This window comes from Diorhabda carinulata, chromosome 1 (assembly GCF_026250575.1).
Source record: "Diorhabda carinulata isolate Delta chromosome 1, icDioCari1.1, whole genome shotgun sequence".
Taxonomy (NCBI): Eukaryota; Metazoa; Arthropoda; class Insecta; order Coleoptera; family Chrysomelidae; genus Diorhabda; species Diorhabda carinulata.
In genome coordinates, this window is record NC_079460.1 from 21,916,082 (window position 1) to 21,933,212 (window position 17,131).

General features: G+C 30.7%; 1 protein-coding gene across 4 annotated transcripts in view; it reads right to left on the reverse strand.

Moving 5' to 3' along the window:
* LOC130893352 (cytokine receptor-like) overlaps positions 1-17,131 on the reverse strand; it is a 36,838-nt gene that overhangs the window by 16,679 nt on the left and 3,028 nt on the right. The window contains exons 1-6 of one of the 4 annotated variants that reach the window (XM_057799371.1): positions 16,780-16,884; positions 15,189-15,334; positions 14,885-15,075; positions 12,523-12,670; positions 7,668-7,791; positions 3,561-3,623 (exon numbers count right to left, since the gene is read on the reverse strand). In XM_057799371.1, the coding sequence (XP_057655354.1) occupies positions 3,561-3,623; positions 7,668-7,791; positions 12,523-12,670; positions 14,885-15,075; positions 15,189-15,315 (653 nt within the window). In that variant the 5' untranslated portion in view covers positions 15,316-15,334; positions 16,780-16,884. Of the gene's footprint in view, positions 1-3,560; positions 3,624-7,667; positions 7,792-12,522; positions 12,671-14,884; positions 15,076-15,188; positions 15,335-16,779; positions 16,885-17,131 lie in introns of those variants that run through there. The other 3 variants (XM_057799380.1, XM_057799399.1, XM_057799390.1) reach the window with 3 other exon arrangements.

The following is a 17,131-nucleotide window of genomic DNA, read 5'->3' on the forward strand; positions in this document are numbered from 1 at the left end:
CATCTATGATTTTCGACCAACAGCAGCGTGCCGATCATCTCGCTTCAACTCTGGTAATGAAGTATCATCTGGAGCCACCGTGTTTCGCCAGTTTTCCAAATTCAATCGTGGTCGAGGATGAATTCCGTGAAAGTTGTCTAAAATCGACTGTAGTACCAGAAAACATCGATCCTGTGCGTAAACTGATATCGTGACATACCGTGAGATTGAGACATCCTTGGGCATACATTTAATATTGTATGAACATTTTTCTGTCAAAGAGTTGGATACCGCATAATTTGACAATAAGAATTATTTAATCGCAGTAAAAATCTAGTACATGGGTCTTTTAAGTCGAGCCAAATCCAACAAAAGACGGTCACGCACGAAGAAAATTTCGAAATAAATGGACATCTCGCCACGGTTCCATTAGAGCAACGTAGAGCATTTGTTTGTCAGAAGTGTTCGAAAAAATCAGGGAAACCAATCACAGAAGACGACAATGCGAGCTCTCGCACATCAGTTCAAACAAAAACAGTCAAAGCATCGAATTAATGAGTCATCCGCCGTACAGTCCTTGTGTAGCACCCAATGGAGATCAAAAATAAATTGCGAGGTCAATGTTCTTGTACACCTGCAGAAACTGTCAAATCACATGTTTTGGATGAAAAAAAAAAACGTTTCCACAATTGTTTCAAACGCATGCAAAAGTGTGCTCATCTTAATGGAGAAGCAGCTTCTCTTCTTAACGTCCAACACGTTGGACTGCTATCACAGCAGGGCTCCCTGCTAGCGCTATTCCGTGCCTGCTATATCTTGGTGGAAACGCTAACCTTGCTCATTACTAACGTCTCCCATTTAAGTAGAAAATTTTGAGGGACACGTTACAGCTAATAATGGAGGAGGACGAAACTGCAGACCATGTTATATGTGAGTGCCCTGCACTAACACGAGCGCGGTGTAAACACCTGGGCAAACCTCACAACCTGCCTAACGAGATCAATGGGTTCAAGTGGGGGCACGACTGGCCTATCTGCTCAACCGCTTCACGGCCGCCCACCCCTACGAACTATTGGGTGCAGTATATTTTCTGATACTGGAGTGAAACTTTTTTTTGGATTTCTTTTATTGTTTTGTTGACCAGTGTTATTTCTATTAAATAACATAACCCAACATTTTGTAATGAACGCAGATGTCATCGAAAAAACTAGACAGTCCAATTAAATTTTGACTTCAGAGTTTTTGGTAAAACAAAAACTCACTCGGCCCATTATCTTTAATTTATTGACTAAAGTGTTGTCGTTACTATCGATATTAAAGGAGGCAATTTCGAACTTTCGAAATATCAGGTATTTGTAATGAATTATTGCTTAGTCGTGCAGCATATTGAAAAATTGCCATTATGAATTTTTTCTTTAATTTAGTTGAAATTTAATAAAGAGACAGTGAAATATTGTAAAATGTTTACTTTAAAGACACAAATATAGAAACTTTTGTGAAAATGTTGAAAAAATCGTTAAAAAATTAAAAAAAAATGTTCGTAATTTATAAATGTTTGGTTAGGTCGGATCCACCATATTTTTGGTCATATAAAATTAATATTATAAATAATTTATTCCATTTTGTTAATTTTTTCGAAGCATTTTAAACCAAAATCTCAACACTTATTTGGACAATAAAATATCCAAAAACCATAAATTCCCCGTTATATATCTCCGAAAACTGTACTTGATTTTTTTAAGAGAATTTTTTGGCGTATATTACATGCAAAAACGGATAATTGAAAAAATAACAATTGAATATCATAGCATAAACAATTTTTACAAATTATTAATAATATTGAGTTCAAGTTTAAATTCATTTTTTTTTCAAAGAAATTTTTTTTACGCTAAATAAATTATTCACACAACGTTACATAGAAATTTCTTTCTTTAACGTTAGTGTTTCACTGAAAAATTGTTAAAAATCCTTTGAATTATGAAATCAATTGTTTTTTTTTTTCTCAAATTATTCGTTTTTGTATTAACATTCCGAAAAAAATGACATTCTTCGAAAAAAGGATAGGGGATGAAAAAAAATTTTCTTAACCACACCACGTATTTTCAGCTACCGATATTTTGTGCCTATATTTAAATTTTTTGACACAAAAAAACTCCGCAAATTCTTTCATCTACTTTGAGCGAATCTTTAAACTACAAAAGAGAGCTGGGAGAGTTGAGGGCTTAAAAGTTTACAATGCAAAAAAATGCACAATCAGTTGCCAATTGAAATCAAATCGATATCATCTTTTCCCGCATTTCGCAATAACTTGAGGGCATATGTATCTTTCTTAAGTTATTTTTATGTCAGTTTAGTTTTTTTTTAGCTTTTGTCTAAAAATTGTAACAATTTTTGGACAAAAGCATTTCTCTCTCTCTCTCTCTTGTGTAAAGAAATCGGAAAGAAAATGCAAAAATAGAACTGGATAAAGGAATTTGCGGAGTTTTTTGTGTTATAAAAAATCTAAATATAGGCACAAAATATCAGTAGCTAAAAATACGCGGTGTGGTTACGAAATATTCTGTCATTCATCCCCTATCCTTGAGAAACGACAAATATCCTTAACGATAGTAGTTGATAAATGACATAAGTATAAAGTTAGGTTAACACGTAAATATTTAATTGGAATGATGATTGAAATAATAAATAAGTGGCTTTTGTTTTTTGCTACCTTCATGTGTGTCTTTGTCAAAAAACAATAATTTTTTATCATTGTTCAAATGCGAATAACTAATTTTTTATGATGAAAAAGAACACTATTTTGTGGGTTTAAAACTACAAAAAAAGTGATTACAAATTTTTTTGCCCTCTATATGGTAAAAATTTGAAGTCAATCGGTGGGTTTCCGTTTTTGGAAGTCCAGCCCTGATTTTCCAACTAAGATCTCATTTTTGTCGTCAAAAAATGAACAAAATAGGAAAAATTTTTTGAAAATCATTTTTTATTACCAAAAATAGAGTAGATCCCACTCAAAATCATATAATTTTTAATCGTTTTTTTGAAAAAATTTGGATATCGAATTGCAAATACATGAAAAGTGATTTAATACGATATTTTTGTTAAAAAAAGTCTAGTCCCTCCCATTTTTTGTTTGACCCTTTTGCTCACATAATCAAACTCAATTCAACTATTAAAATAAATTATAAGATGTAGAACGACTGCCTGTTCAATCCCCTTTCATCAGATTAGTGATTTAATTTATGATTCACCTTTTTATTATACCCTGTATGTAATGTACCAAATTAATTTACTTATCACTCAATTTGGTTTTTTAATTATTATTGTTACTTGAATAAACTGAAACGTTTTTTTTTCCATAAATATCTCGTATTCAAAATTTATTTAGACTGCTTGGTTTTCGTATTGAAAGTACATACTTTGTATGAAACACAAACAAACGGCTCTACTTCCCGAACAATATCTCACAAAAACGCAGAAGCCTCTTATGTCTCAAATAAAATGATTGCCAGCAAATATATTAGCCTCCGTTTCAAGCAGGTTTTACAACACAAAAACAATTATTTTTTTTTTATTTTACTCACGCAGATTTTTTTTTGTGATGGTGCCTCTGCAGATTGTTCTTGTTATGATCTGTTGTATGGTTTCTTGAGGTCAACAAAGATTAATTAATTAAAAGTTAAACAAAAACTTCGATAAAAAAACTGTTTACAAAATATGTATTCAATTATATAAAAAAAACAGATAATGAGCCAACTATTTATGGAAACCTATATTTAATTTTATAGCATGCAACAATAATGATACTTATTGATAATATATTTTAGTTTCGTTATACATACAGGATGGTTGATTAGAGCGATAAAGTTCAGTATAGTTCTTCCAATATCAATTGTAGAAGACAGAATAATTCAGTAAATATCTAACAAACGGTCAGTCCACGTGGACTCATCATCTCCACTGTTTACCAATGAAAATTTGTAGGACAGCAATAAGGCCAACAGTAACCTATGTTAGAGAAACGATGAATTTAATAAAAACCGAATAACTTTCGAAAGAAAAATGATACGAAGAATATATGAATCAAAAAAGTTAAGAACACTGAATTTAAAAAACACATAAAATGAATTAAACATAAAAGTGAAGTTGAAATAATAACAGAATGAAAGCCCCGAGGAAGCCAGTGGGAAAGTCAAGTAACAAATGATCTGAACGAAAGGGAGTTCGTGGATGGTGGAATAATACCTAGGATGGGAGAAAATTAAAGGAAGAAGGCAAAACATGTCAGGAGATTTGGATTAATGAAAAAGAAAAAATAATAATAGAACGTGGATTGACTCACCACCACCAAAGATCTCTTGATTAACCAGTACCATTCCTATTAGAATGTAAAACCGATTATATACATCGAAAAGTACTACCAACATATTTATATTTTTATCAACAATTCCCTATAACCTTTTGTCATGTCATGTCCCGTCAATGTCAAATATTAATTTTTGACAACTCACGATTATTTATTAAATGATTAGATATAGGAAGATAATTTTAGGTATAGGGAATTTTTGATAAAAAAGTAGTACTTTTCGATACTTACATAAAATACAGGGCGATTCATTTGAGAAAAAAAACAGAAAGTAATGTATTATTATTTTGTTTCACCCTGTATTAGATTCAATGAATATTAAGGAAGTAAAGAGTTTTCCAGAATTTTTACTACTATTCGAATGTTTTGGCAGCGACAAATTTTCATTTTTGAATTTTTCTCACCTTCTACAGGGTATTGAACTTGTTACGATGTTTAATGTTTAAATACCCCATAGAATACGTCACGACAGTATACATGGTGGAAGTCAAGCTGATTCCAAATATGCCATGAAATATAGGGTGTTTCACTTGAAAAAATTTTGATATAGCACAGCATTCTGTAAATAATTTTCAAATTTACATATCAAAGTAGGCACTAACCTTTATCGCACTAATCAATCACCCTGTATATCTAATATGTATTTTTATTCAAAAATTTGAAATTATTTTTTTTATTTTGGTTGATTAGATGAGGTGGGGCGTAAAGGCCATAAATCTACCTCGCCGACACTTTGACCTTTTGATCTATTATGTACCCAACACATTTGACAAGCCAGGTAGCATCGACTTTGCAAAATGAGCTTCTTGTTTGGGAGCTATGCGACTTACCTTTTCTGGTTTCAAAAAGCTTGAACTTATACTGTACAATATGAACCTAATATACAATATGTTCTATAAATTTCCATGAGTACAAAATATGATTCGTAAACGATTCACAAAAAACAACCTTTATATTTCACACCTTTAGAAGAAGAATATAAATATAATGAAATTTCAGAAAATAAAAATGTTGATTTCTTTAATTTAATTTTTTTTAAACCTTTTCATTTATTTTTTTTTCGGCTAAATTGTCTTGATTTTAGGTCTGTTCTGATTTTTTAACAAAAACCTAAATAGGTCGAAACGTCAATTTTCACATATTTAAAGTGAAGGAAGATAAAGAAAGAAGAAACAGGCGATGAAAAGAGAATACATGCCACAAAATTCAGGTGATTGCTCGTATATAAATTACGATAGGTCTTTCCTATAAAAAATTTTCCACAACCCACTCCTTTCCGAGTTATCACCCATAAAAGATGGCGACTCGAGTTTTTATTTTTTTTTTTTCTAGAATTTCAGTAATTCCTGAAATATTCGTGCACTCGCAAAGGACCAACCAGGGGTTGTTATAATTTTATTTCATAAAAAACCATATTGGGAAAAAAAGTTTGAAATGAAATAAAGGAAAGGATCTTAATTTCACCCCCGTATAATATAACAGGTATATTGAAAAAATACCCGTGGTTAGTACACGAAAATTACAGAATTTCTAGTTTTACTAAAATTTTAGAAAAACTCAATTTCAATCACCCCTCGGAAAGGGGATGGACTGAGGAAATTTTGTTATAGAAGACTCATCTTAATTTTTGACGAGCAATCACCTCCTGAATTTTGTCGCATGAATTGATTAAAAACCCTGTAAGAAAGGATCTTTTTCTTTTAATAAGACCCTATCCTCTTTAATTCCTATTATTTACAGCTCTTCTCCAAACTCAAACTCCAGCTATCATAGAATCTTCTTAATAATCTGGTTAGTAGTCTCCAAATGTTTAATTTCTGGTTTTTTGTCAATCTATTTCCTGGTATTTCACTACATCCTTAATTCCTGGTGGTTCTCTGATATCCTGACTTCTCATTCTATATCTGGAGCTAACTCCCTTAATTGTTCTTAGAGTTTTTATTAAAATCGTTCCATTCTTTTTGTTGTCGATGTTTCGACTCTTATTTGCATGACATTTGATTCTTATATTGCTTATGTTATCATTTTTCCATATTATCCATTCTTTTATCACGTGATTCCTCTAATAAATCTTTCACTTTGCATCCCCAAAGTATTTTAATTACATTCTTTGATGTATCATGTTGTTGACTATGATAGTTTACATGTTCGGATCTTTGGTTATGACTATTGAATCTTCTTATTTGCTATGCTCATATTAACTTCATCCTGTACTTTATGTTTATTTTCTGCTACTAGTACTTCATCATCTGCATTACGTAACACTTTTAATGGTCAAACTCTCAATTTATGTTGATCTTGTTGACGTTCCATGATAATATTTGATATTGTAGGCCTAAAGCAGCCGTTTTGTAGTTCCTGGTCATGATCTGTACTTATTTGGGACGGTCCCATTCTGGTTTCAATCTATTTAATTTCAGGTTTTAAGTTCATTAATAATATTTTGATATTTATGATCTATATTGATCTTATCTAGAATTCCCGATACTTTTCTCAATAGTACCTTACCAAAGGCTTTAGTAAGGTCAACATAACATACAAACATGAACTACATGTTGTCTGGACCCTGTTGTTTTGTCGACTTTGGAATCTTTGGAATATTTTCATATCCAATTGTATAAAGAAATGAAGATCACGATGAATAAATTTTCTTTTTTTTAGGAAAATGTAATCGGAAAAAAATATGGAGAAAAGTAGGAGGAATTTATTTTTCCCTCATATAAAAAAAAAATAAATTTATGAATGTACAAGGTAGGTACAAATAAAAAACTTGATTCATAGCAATTATGGATTGATAACAAATAGAAAATAATATTTCTATACTGAAAATAAAATCATGGATATCACAATTTCAAGTAAACAAACTGTTTTTTGATAAAATTTACAGAAATTTCATTACGATTATTAACTAATATTTCTGTGAAACTCCAAAAACGAGAATTATTTTTCTGGTTCTGACGTAATATTAATTATTCAATTCTTCTACTAAAGTGAAAGTAATAAATAGTCCGAGAACCAACGACTAAAACTTTGTAAACAGATTTTTAGATAATATAATAATGTATTTTATAACCAATTTCAAGTTTTACCAGGATCATCTATAAATTTTCATATACAAAATTTTTCAATGCTGTTTTGGTTTTGGGCTTCCGTACTATAAATTTTTAAACAACTCCATCTGAGAGAGTAATAAAACAAACGTTTACTGGCGTGTAATCTCTCCAAGTTGGATTGAAAATGTAGTTCAACCAATGTTCCAATATCATAATTAAATAACTTCAAACTATTTTATAAGCAAAAATTGAAAATATTGTGTAATACTTACGATTTGAATTTGTACCTAACCTCGTATTGAGTTCTCACGTAATTTTCTGGAGCCGTCCACGTACAAATGAGTTTTTCAAAGTTTATTGCCATACATGAAAAATCTGTGACTTTTTGAGGTGGTACTGAAAATGACATCGTTAAACACGACCAATTTTTAATTATTTTCCCAAGTAGCTATTTCCAGTTTTGATATATGTAACTAACTCTTAGACAAACTACACAAGAAAAACTTTTAAGTGGTGCCATCTCAAGGATCACCTTCATGTTAGTAAAAATTAACTTGAAAAGACATTTGATAGTTTATCTATGGAACTAACCTTCATGTCTTTGTTTCTTTTATTACCAGAATGCTATATGGATAAAGATACAAATCTGCTTCTCTTATTTTTCAATTTTGGAAGCTAAACTAACAGAAAAATAATTTTTCGCTTTCCACTATATATGTAGAGTAATTAAACTTGGAAGGAGCTCTATATACATAGAGAAATATAGCTTGACTTAGAACCATCTCTATAGATACAAATAAGTTGGAATAGATTATGCCTGGTAAAAGCAACCCTCAATTACTTCGTATTGAAACAATCACTCTAAACTAAGATACGGAGCAGTTGAGCAAAGACAAATAATTGCCTTAGAACTACCACTAGATTAGATCAGATGAGCTAGGGCGTAATGTCGTGAATTGTGTACCTCGGATTGTTTTCCAGTTAGGTAGCAACGACTTTGCAAAGTAAGCTACCGGTCTGGGGGCTATACAGTTTACCCCTTCTGGCTTTAAAATCTTGAATGTAAAAACTGTAGTCTCTGTCTACGGATTACCTCGAACTCACAAAGGATGTGTTCGACGGTTTCCTTTGGTTCCTTACAGAAACAACAAGAGCTGTCGGGAGTTTTCCGATGGTAGTTCACCGAACAGTGTCCAGTAAGCATACCAGTAACTTTTCTTAGCCCTTCTTTGCTCAATTAAACGGCCTTTCTAGAACAATTGGTGGAATAGGAAAGAAGAAAGAACTACTACTATAAATTACCAAAGCAATAGAACCAGAACTCAATAGTCCTAGAATCATGTAGAATGTAGTCATGTTACTTGACGTCTGGAAAGGTTGATGGCTTCTACACAAATAGACATATCAAAATTTTGACAAAGTACTTATTATCCATATTTGTAAATTATCTTTATTCAAACAAGACATCAACGAAAATATTGATGAAATTTATTCAAACAACAACAAAAGCATACTGATAGAGAAAATTTAGCATTGCCAAACTATTTTGGTTATTACCAGAGAAATATTTCAAGGATACAATGTTCAAAGAGACGAAAGGGGCTTGTGGTAGTAAGAGGAAATTGTTAACAAGTTTTATCCGAAAAAAGAAAGTTTAATTCTTTCACTAAACTTGAGATTGATATAGAAATAAGTATTTATAGTGAAACGTAGACACGTCGAAGAGATTCCAAAATATATATTTCCATATAACTGCAATAGCGTTGCTATCTCTTAACGATTTACTCGCAAGGCCATCTCGGCAGAGATGGATACACCCCGCTCGTCACTCACCAAACAACTAAACAGGAGCGAAATCTTCACACCATGGGCATCACGGGTATTTCGGAGAGCCGTTGGTGCATGGAGGAAGACGAAACCGCAGACCATGTCATCTGTACTCACACTAGCGCGGTTTAAACACTCACAACTTGCCTAATGGCATCAAAGGGAGCGAACCAAAGCGCCTGATCAGCTTCTCAAAGGACATCAGCCTTTGGTAACGTCAAATGAAGCACGACGGGCCTATCTGATGTGGGCCTTATGTGCTCAACGGCCCCTTGACTGTCCACAATTAACTGTGAACTATGAAACCCTATACACAACAAAACTCGTAATGTTTTCAATCAACTCAATTTTGTTATGAAATAAGTGGATAGTGATATTACTATTGATGATACTAATAAATTTTTAGTGTTTATTTTTATGAGTGTATAAAAGTGGAACAAATGAATCAATTAATTTGCTTCTATTAATAAACAACGGCAATTAAAAGGGTTTTTTTATACCGTTGCACGTTTTACTATTCAAAAAAGTATATTTACAAATTATTCACGAAGTAGAGATGGGACAATGAAGCTACTTAATATTCCAAGCATATCACAATACTGTATTCGTAACACCAACCCAAAGTACTTGTTTTTAAATGTAAGAATGATATATAGGCATTGGCGTGGTTTAGAAAAAAAATACAAAATTTTCTAAGAACTATTCCGCATTACGATTCTAAAAACGTCTCACTAAAACTGTATAGTACATATCCAAACACCAGTTTGGTTTTTAAGTATGTGTATTTCTTAGTTCCTGGGTCAATACACATCTGGTTTATTTCTGGTAAAGCAGTTTTATTTAAATATATGAAAATTATAAAATGGGCGCTCCCCCTGGGAAATTATGCCACGTATTCGTAGATATATTCTTTTTTTCATAAAATGAAAATAATTATCAACAAATTTTGAGGAAAAAAATCATATTTGACATAATTCAACTTGTTATTGGGTATTTATTAATAGCAACTGAATACGCTACTACCAATAGAACAATCACAATAACCCTGTCTGGTCCTTCGAGTCAGAACCTGATAAGAAAATCTCTAAAATAATTTAACCCTTCTAGAGAACTAATTTTATAATCATTGAAACAATCAGATCATATAATAACTAATAATTGTCATTCTCTGAATCTCAAAATTTGAATAATTATTTTCATTTCGTATTAAAAATTATTTTTAGTCTACAAATATTTTCAAGGAGGGCAATAGGGTTAAGTCAGATTTGTCTTAACGGTTTTCATGAATTTTTTATATAAAAAATGCATATAATTTATTGAAACTTTGGGAATATTTCTTATAACATCACTTAATAAATCGTGCGACTGACACACAGATGGGACTACCATTGCCAAATCCATATGACGTTTTTGACATACAAAATTTCAAAACACTAAAATTTCATGACATTTCGATTAGTCAGAAAAAAGTTATTTTCAAAACAATTTCGTGTGTTGATTTATCACTACTTCTCAATGAAAAAAAAAATACTGTATAAGCTCAGCAATGGCTTTAAAAGTGTTATCCAGACTCAATCGAAAATAACCATTTGTTATTGATTTGCTGAATTTAAATGTGGTCGTATAGACACCAATAATGGTGAGCGTTCTGGTCGTCCAATTGAGGTGGTTACTCCAGAAAACATCAAAAAAGTTCACGAATTGGTTATATCTAATCGTCAATTAAAATTGCATGAGATATCTGAGGCCCAGAAACCAGAGCCGAGACATCAATGACAAAAAGAATAATAATGAAAATACTGCGAACCATCAAGAATCACCCTCAGGGACCGAATAAGGAGTGATGACATAAGAGAAGAATTGGGCGTACAGGATGTGGTGAGATGGGTCAGGGCAAGAAAAAGATTCTGGAGGGATCACGTAGAAAGAATGTCAGAAGACATATGGGCTAAAACTCAGAGACCGAACACACGCAGACCTGTAGGCAGACCATGAAAGAGGTGCTACGAGACCTGGAGTTCAGCTTCCCAGGAAGATCCAAGAAGAGGGCCAAACGTACAGGATTGAACAGGACCTGGTCCTATTGAAAGAGGAAGAAGAAGAATATTTGAGACTGTAAAGATATTTATTAGAAAGCAGTGTATTCACAATTCTGCAGGGACTTTTGACATTTTTCAAAGTGGATTCCTCACAGTTAATCAAACACAGGGAGAGACAATCAATAGAGAATACTACTTAGAGTTGTTGGATCGTTTGAATGTAAAAAATCAAGGAAAAACGGCATCATATGACTTAAAAAAAACCATAGTTCTACCAAGATAATGCACCGAGTCACAACTTGATGGCAACGATGATTAAATTGAACGAATTGCTTTCTTATCCACCGTATAGTCCAGATCTGGCCTCCAGGAATAACTGGCTATTAGCTGATCAAAAATATGCACGCCTCAAACTAGGTTAAAATTTACTTAATTACTAATTTATGTTTCTTTACTAAATAAACCTGAATGAAGTCGAAAAAATTGAAATTTTAATTTTTCATAGGGTTCAAAACAAAAAGCCTAATTTTTGCAATTTTTCACAACTTTTTTGAAAAAATATAATCCAATTTGAGTCACATATAGAGCGCAATTCTATAGAGCAAAAAATGACAATTTTTTAAAACTATTGGTTGAAAACTTTTGAATCTAGCGTTTTAAGAACAACGCTTTTGAAAAATTAATACCCGTGGAGCGCTCTAGTCCTACCCACTTCAATATCTTATAACAGTAGTGTTCCTTTTGCATGAAATCTCAAATAATTCGAGTTCATTTAATTGTAGCTCATTTAAATCAACGCCCCATTTAATTTCACCCAAATCAGATGAATTCAGATATTAACGTCCCCCTCCCAATTCAACACCAAACTTTGGTTTACAGAAATATCTTAGTTTAGCTTATTTGACGGATGACTGAAAATTTTGAAGTTAGATTTACTTGTTTTTTGGTTAGAATCGTGGTTAGAAGTTATTTTGTATTGACAGGTTAGAATACAATGAATGTCTCATTTTGTCATTTCATTTGACTCACCATATCAGGTGATTTGATAACATCAGCTCAGTTTGAATTAAATCAGATCATTTTCAAAAAGAAGGCTAGGGAACAATTGAATGAATCGGAATTTTCATTTCAAATTTTGGGAACATATTTTACTAACAATTTATGAAATAAAAAAAATCTGCCTTAACTCTTCTATTTCCCCCTGTGGAGATTGCTACTTTGGATTTTATTTGCCTAAAATAATTATAAAGTTTCAACTAACCTCCAACTGCCACAACATTTGTACACACTGAATATTGTTTCGGAACAGAATCATTGAAATGGCAGAAAATTACATCTCTTTCAGCCAAATCAGGCTTTTCAATATAAAGACGAATACTAGTTTCATTTATAATTTCAACCTTTTCCGCCTTAAATATAAAAAGAAACAATAAAAAAAATACACATCAACAAACTTAGTCATAGATTACATGATTGTTACAATAAACAAAGTTACTGCAATAACTGCTAGTGTACTGAAATTATTAGAAGGCAATTGGCCTGTTCATTTTTAGAAAAAAATCTATTATATATTTTTCTTTAAGTTCTTAAGAATAAAACATCTGAGAAGTGACAAAAAAGTCATAAAAATATAAGACACAGCAAAAATAAATGATGTGATAAACAAATTGTTTATTGTTCATCTCAATATATCAAATTTCTTAGATATATTTGAATATGAATGATCTAATGATCTCTAAAGTTGCTGCATATTCAAAAACAATTTAGTAAACATTGGTACTCTAAATGCAGAAACTGTATCGTTAAAGGTCCAAGTAAGTTGATGCCCTATCAAGTATGACATAGGTATGAAAGATGACGACATCAGCAGATTCTAGCATCTACTTTACAAATGTCCTGCCCTTTTTAGCAAAAGGCTTAGGTATCTAGAAGAACTGCAGCACTTTGGAAGTGGGACAAGAACAATAAGATGTAGAGTAAAGTGATTCATTTCCGAATTTTTTTTTTGGTGTACAAGCAAAATATTAATCTACATATAGAAAAAAAAATCTCAAAATGTGAGCTCTTAATATACATTTTGAGTATCTACAATTCAAATATACAGTTTTACTATTTAAAATGCATGTAAAAATTTTTTTTTTTTAAATTTCTAATACTTTTCATAACAATGCAAATCAGTTCGGTGGACCTTGTGGGATATTTTATGTTCTTCGAAATCGCTTTGGGTTTTTTTTTTGTGTAACTTGCACTGCTTCACCAATAGGGGTCGTCAGTTTTTGAAAATAATTTTTTTTCCTATTGGCGAACCAATGCAAGTTACACAAAATAAGCAAAAACGATTTCGAAGAGCATAAAATATCCCACAAGTAATTTCGAATGGTGTTAAGGACTCAAAATAAAACTGTCAAGAGTTTTTTTAAAATGCCAACATTTCGATCTTTCATTTAATTTTTATCAAGGCTAAAAATAGTAACTCTTATAATAAGAAAGTCCTTTTAATTGAATATTTTTGATAGTTAGTTTTTATACAAGTAGTTTATTCTTTTATCATAATCTTATTTTTAAACTATGTTCTTGGTAGACATTTGTGCAGCTGTTATTATCACCTGTGTCTAAATAATTTTTTGGAATAAGCATCATCATGTCTTGTAACGATTCATACTCAGATCTTAACTCTTCGTATTCATAAAACAGTGACTAAAGCTTAAACGTATGTGTCAAGTTAGAAGTATTTTCATAGCAAATACAACCGTTGAATAATGCTTAGTATAAATGTATTAACCATGAAACAAATTTCGATATTTCAAAAATTAAATATGTTTTATTTCGTTCAATTATATATTTGTTTATTCCTTCTTATAAATTATCAAAAATGAATCCCAAATACTAACTTTGGTCTACTTGTTTCCTATTCATACTTTTAGAGATGCTACCTTAATAGTTACCAATAGTCATGTTGTATCAATATTAGTTTATTGATTACAAAACAGTTAGAGACAAATTTCAAACAATTATTTATAGTTTTACATATTTCATTCCTTATTTAACCTTCTGCAAACGTACATCAATGTACATAGTCAAACTTTCATTAAACACATCTAAGAACATTTATATATAGAACAAAGAGAAATGGAACTAGAATGGATCCCTGTGGAACTATATAGATTATAGAATGTTTGACTTTACACTTATACCTTCTTCTAAATACCTGAGCTTTTTGCTAAAAAGGGCAGGACATTCGTAAAGTAGATGATAGAATCTGCTGCTGTCATTATCTTTCATACCTATGTCTTAAGGTCATACTTGATAAGACAGTAACTTACTATTTAGAAACTTTGAATACTGTTACGTTGATATTAATCTAATATAAATTGAGTAGACAAACCTAAATAGTTTGTATGATTGTATTCAACAAGATACCATGTACAGAAACTATGCTTATCTTATGAAAATTTTTCCGGTTCAAAATATTACAAATTAAAACTTATAAAATAACAACTAACAATTTGTTTAACATTTATAGTCTTAAAAAAGTCAATTTAAGATTTAGTATGTTAAAAAAGAAATTATTTTTTTTATTATGGTCAAATAAAAGAGTTTTATAATACAAAAACTTTACTTACCCTTTTGTTGTTTGGATCATATTCATTATTAGGGTATATATTTTTGTAATTTCGATAAAAATATAAATCAGAGCTTGATAACTCATATCCATTATTTTTCCGCCATCGTTCTATTGTACTGTTGAACAAAGTACATGTAAGATTTAATGGTTCTCCATAACGTAATATTACATCGCCTGCAGGGAGAGTGTCTGAAATAGGAACATAATTCGTTAAAAAGGGGGGGATCAGAAAAAAATAACTTATTTCATTCAATAATATTTTATATTAAAAATTTTAATATTTAATTGGAAAATATACTTACAGCCGTAATTTCCTAGACTAAAACATCCTGTGGGATGATTTTGTTTATCATGACCTTTCTCACGAATAGCTTCAATTTTAGTAACAATTAAAATTAACAACAATGTTCCTACGTACATTATATACATAGTTATTTATTTTGGGGCTCTGTAACAAATAGAACGAATATTATAGCAGACGTGTAACTATGGGAATTGAAATTATGTATTTTTGAACAATAAAAAAAATATTTATTGGTAAAATAACTTTACACTATTAATCAAAAGTTTTTGACTACGCTATATTTTGCGCAATACAAATAAAAACATTACGATAGATTTTGATAATTACATTTTAAAGAGCATTATGTATAGATTAGAATATAATAATAATTCAACGATGTAACCCCTTTTTGTTTTTATTATTTCGATGAACAATTATGACATTATCTGTAACAATTTCGAGAAATAATCAGTGTGCATTTGGTTCCGTTCGTTCTTCAATATGTTCCAAAAATGTGAACTGGAAGTAGAATCTCAATCGGGTTGAGATCGGGCGACTGTGACGGCCAAATCATCACATCCAAGCGCAGGCCAGAATGTACTATATTTTCTTTTAATATTTTTTATAGTATACAAAAAACCATAGGCGACATTGTAATATGAAAGAAATGTTTGGGAAACATGATGAAACAGAAATAGAAATAAATAATTCTATGATAATCTTGATACTACTTTCTATTGATATTTCACCATATAATATTTTTTCACAAATTATTAAATTATTTAATAGTTTAATTTAATAGGCGTCTTAAAAGTGATTAATTTACTGCCACCTTTCTAAAAAGGCCAGTTTCTCCAAATCTCCTTCAATGCAAAACGATTGTGTTTTTTCGAGGCCGCTCTGAACGTTTTCTGTATCATGAAAGCTCCTGTTGCACCAGTTTACCCATTTTAAAAATTACGAGTCTGAATTTGCGAGAACGAAAACAATTAGTATACGAACATGACAAAAAGATGTCTTGGTTCAAAATGTATAAATCTCAGCAAGTTTTTGCGTCTCACAGGCCTAACTAGGACTAAACTACAATCATAAACACCTAAGAAATGGTTTACAGTTCAAAAATAATAAACAAATTAGCGCGGGTACTTGAAAGAGAAATTTGTGAGTGTATTATTTTGAAATTTAAAGAATGGATTATGGGGTGGACAAATACTTATGACCTGTAATGTAAATGCAGTAATCATTCACAAAATCAATACATATTGTATATTAGTTAATAATTTTATCATTATTTCAAACTATATATTTTGATTAATAATATTTTTTTAGTAAATATTCATTAATAAATTCTAAAATAGAAATTTTTTTATATATTTCAGTTTTAGAAATATATATACAAATCGGCAACAAACAACAGCTCACAATTATACTAATTATGCAAAATATAACATATAATACAAAATAACCCTTGCTAACCAAAGATACAATGTTAAGGGAAAAGTATTGTTTGTATAAATTAAATAAATACACTTATCAATAATTAGTTGCTTCAAAATTCAATGTTGAATTCTTGAAATACTTCATTTTTCAAAACAGACTAATCTACTCACCAATAAAGTTGTAACTAATAAATCTTTTATCAAAACTTATTTTAAATAGTGATCAATATGATTTGGATTAGACTGAAATCACCAACAGTAGATTCCATATTATATATCTTTATGTAATGACGTTTATATTTATTAAACAAGGAAGGCATTTTTTATTTTGGGAATATCTGGTTCCAAGAAAGTGAGACCAGCAACTTCAGCTAAATATGGGAACAGCTTTTATCAATTTATTATTGTCTATAATTATTTAAACAAAATATGTGATTTAATTAACTTTATTTCAAAAAGTGTGTGTGATTTAAAAAAAAGTCAAGAATAGATAATTAAGATTATATCTTCTTTCCACATTCTA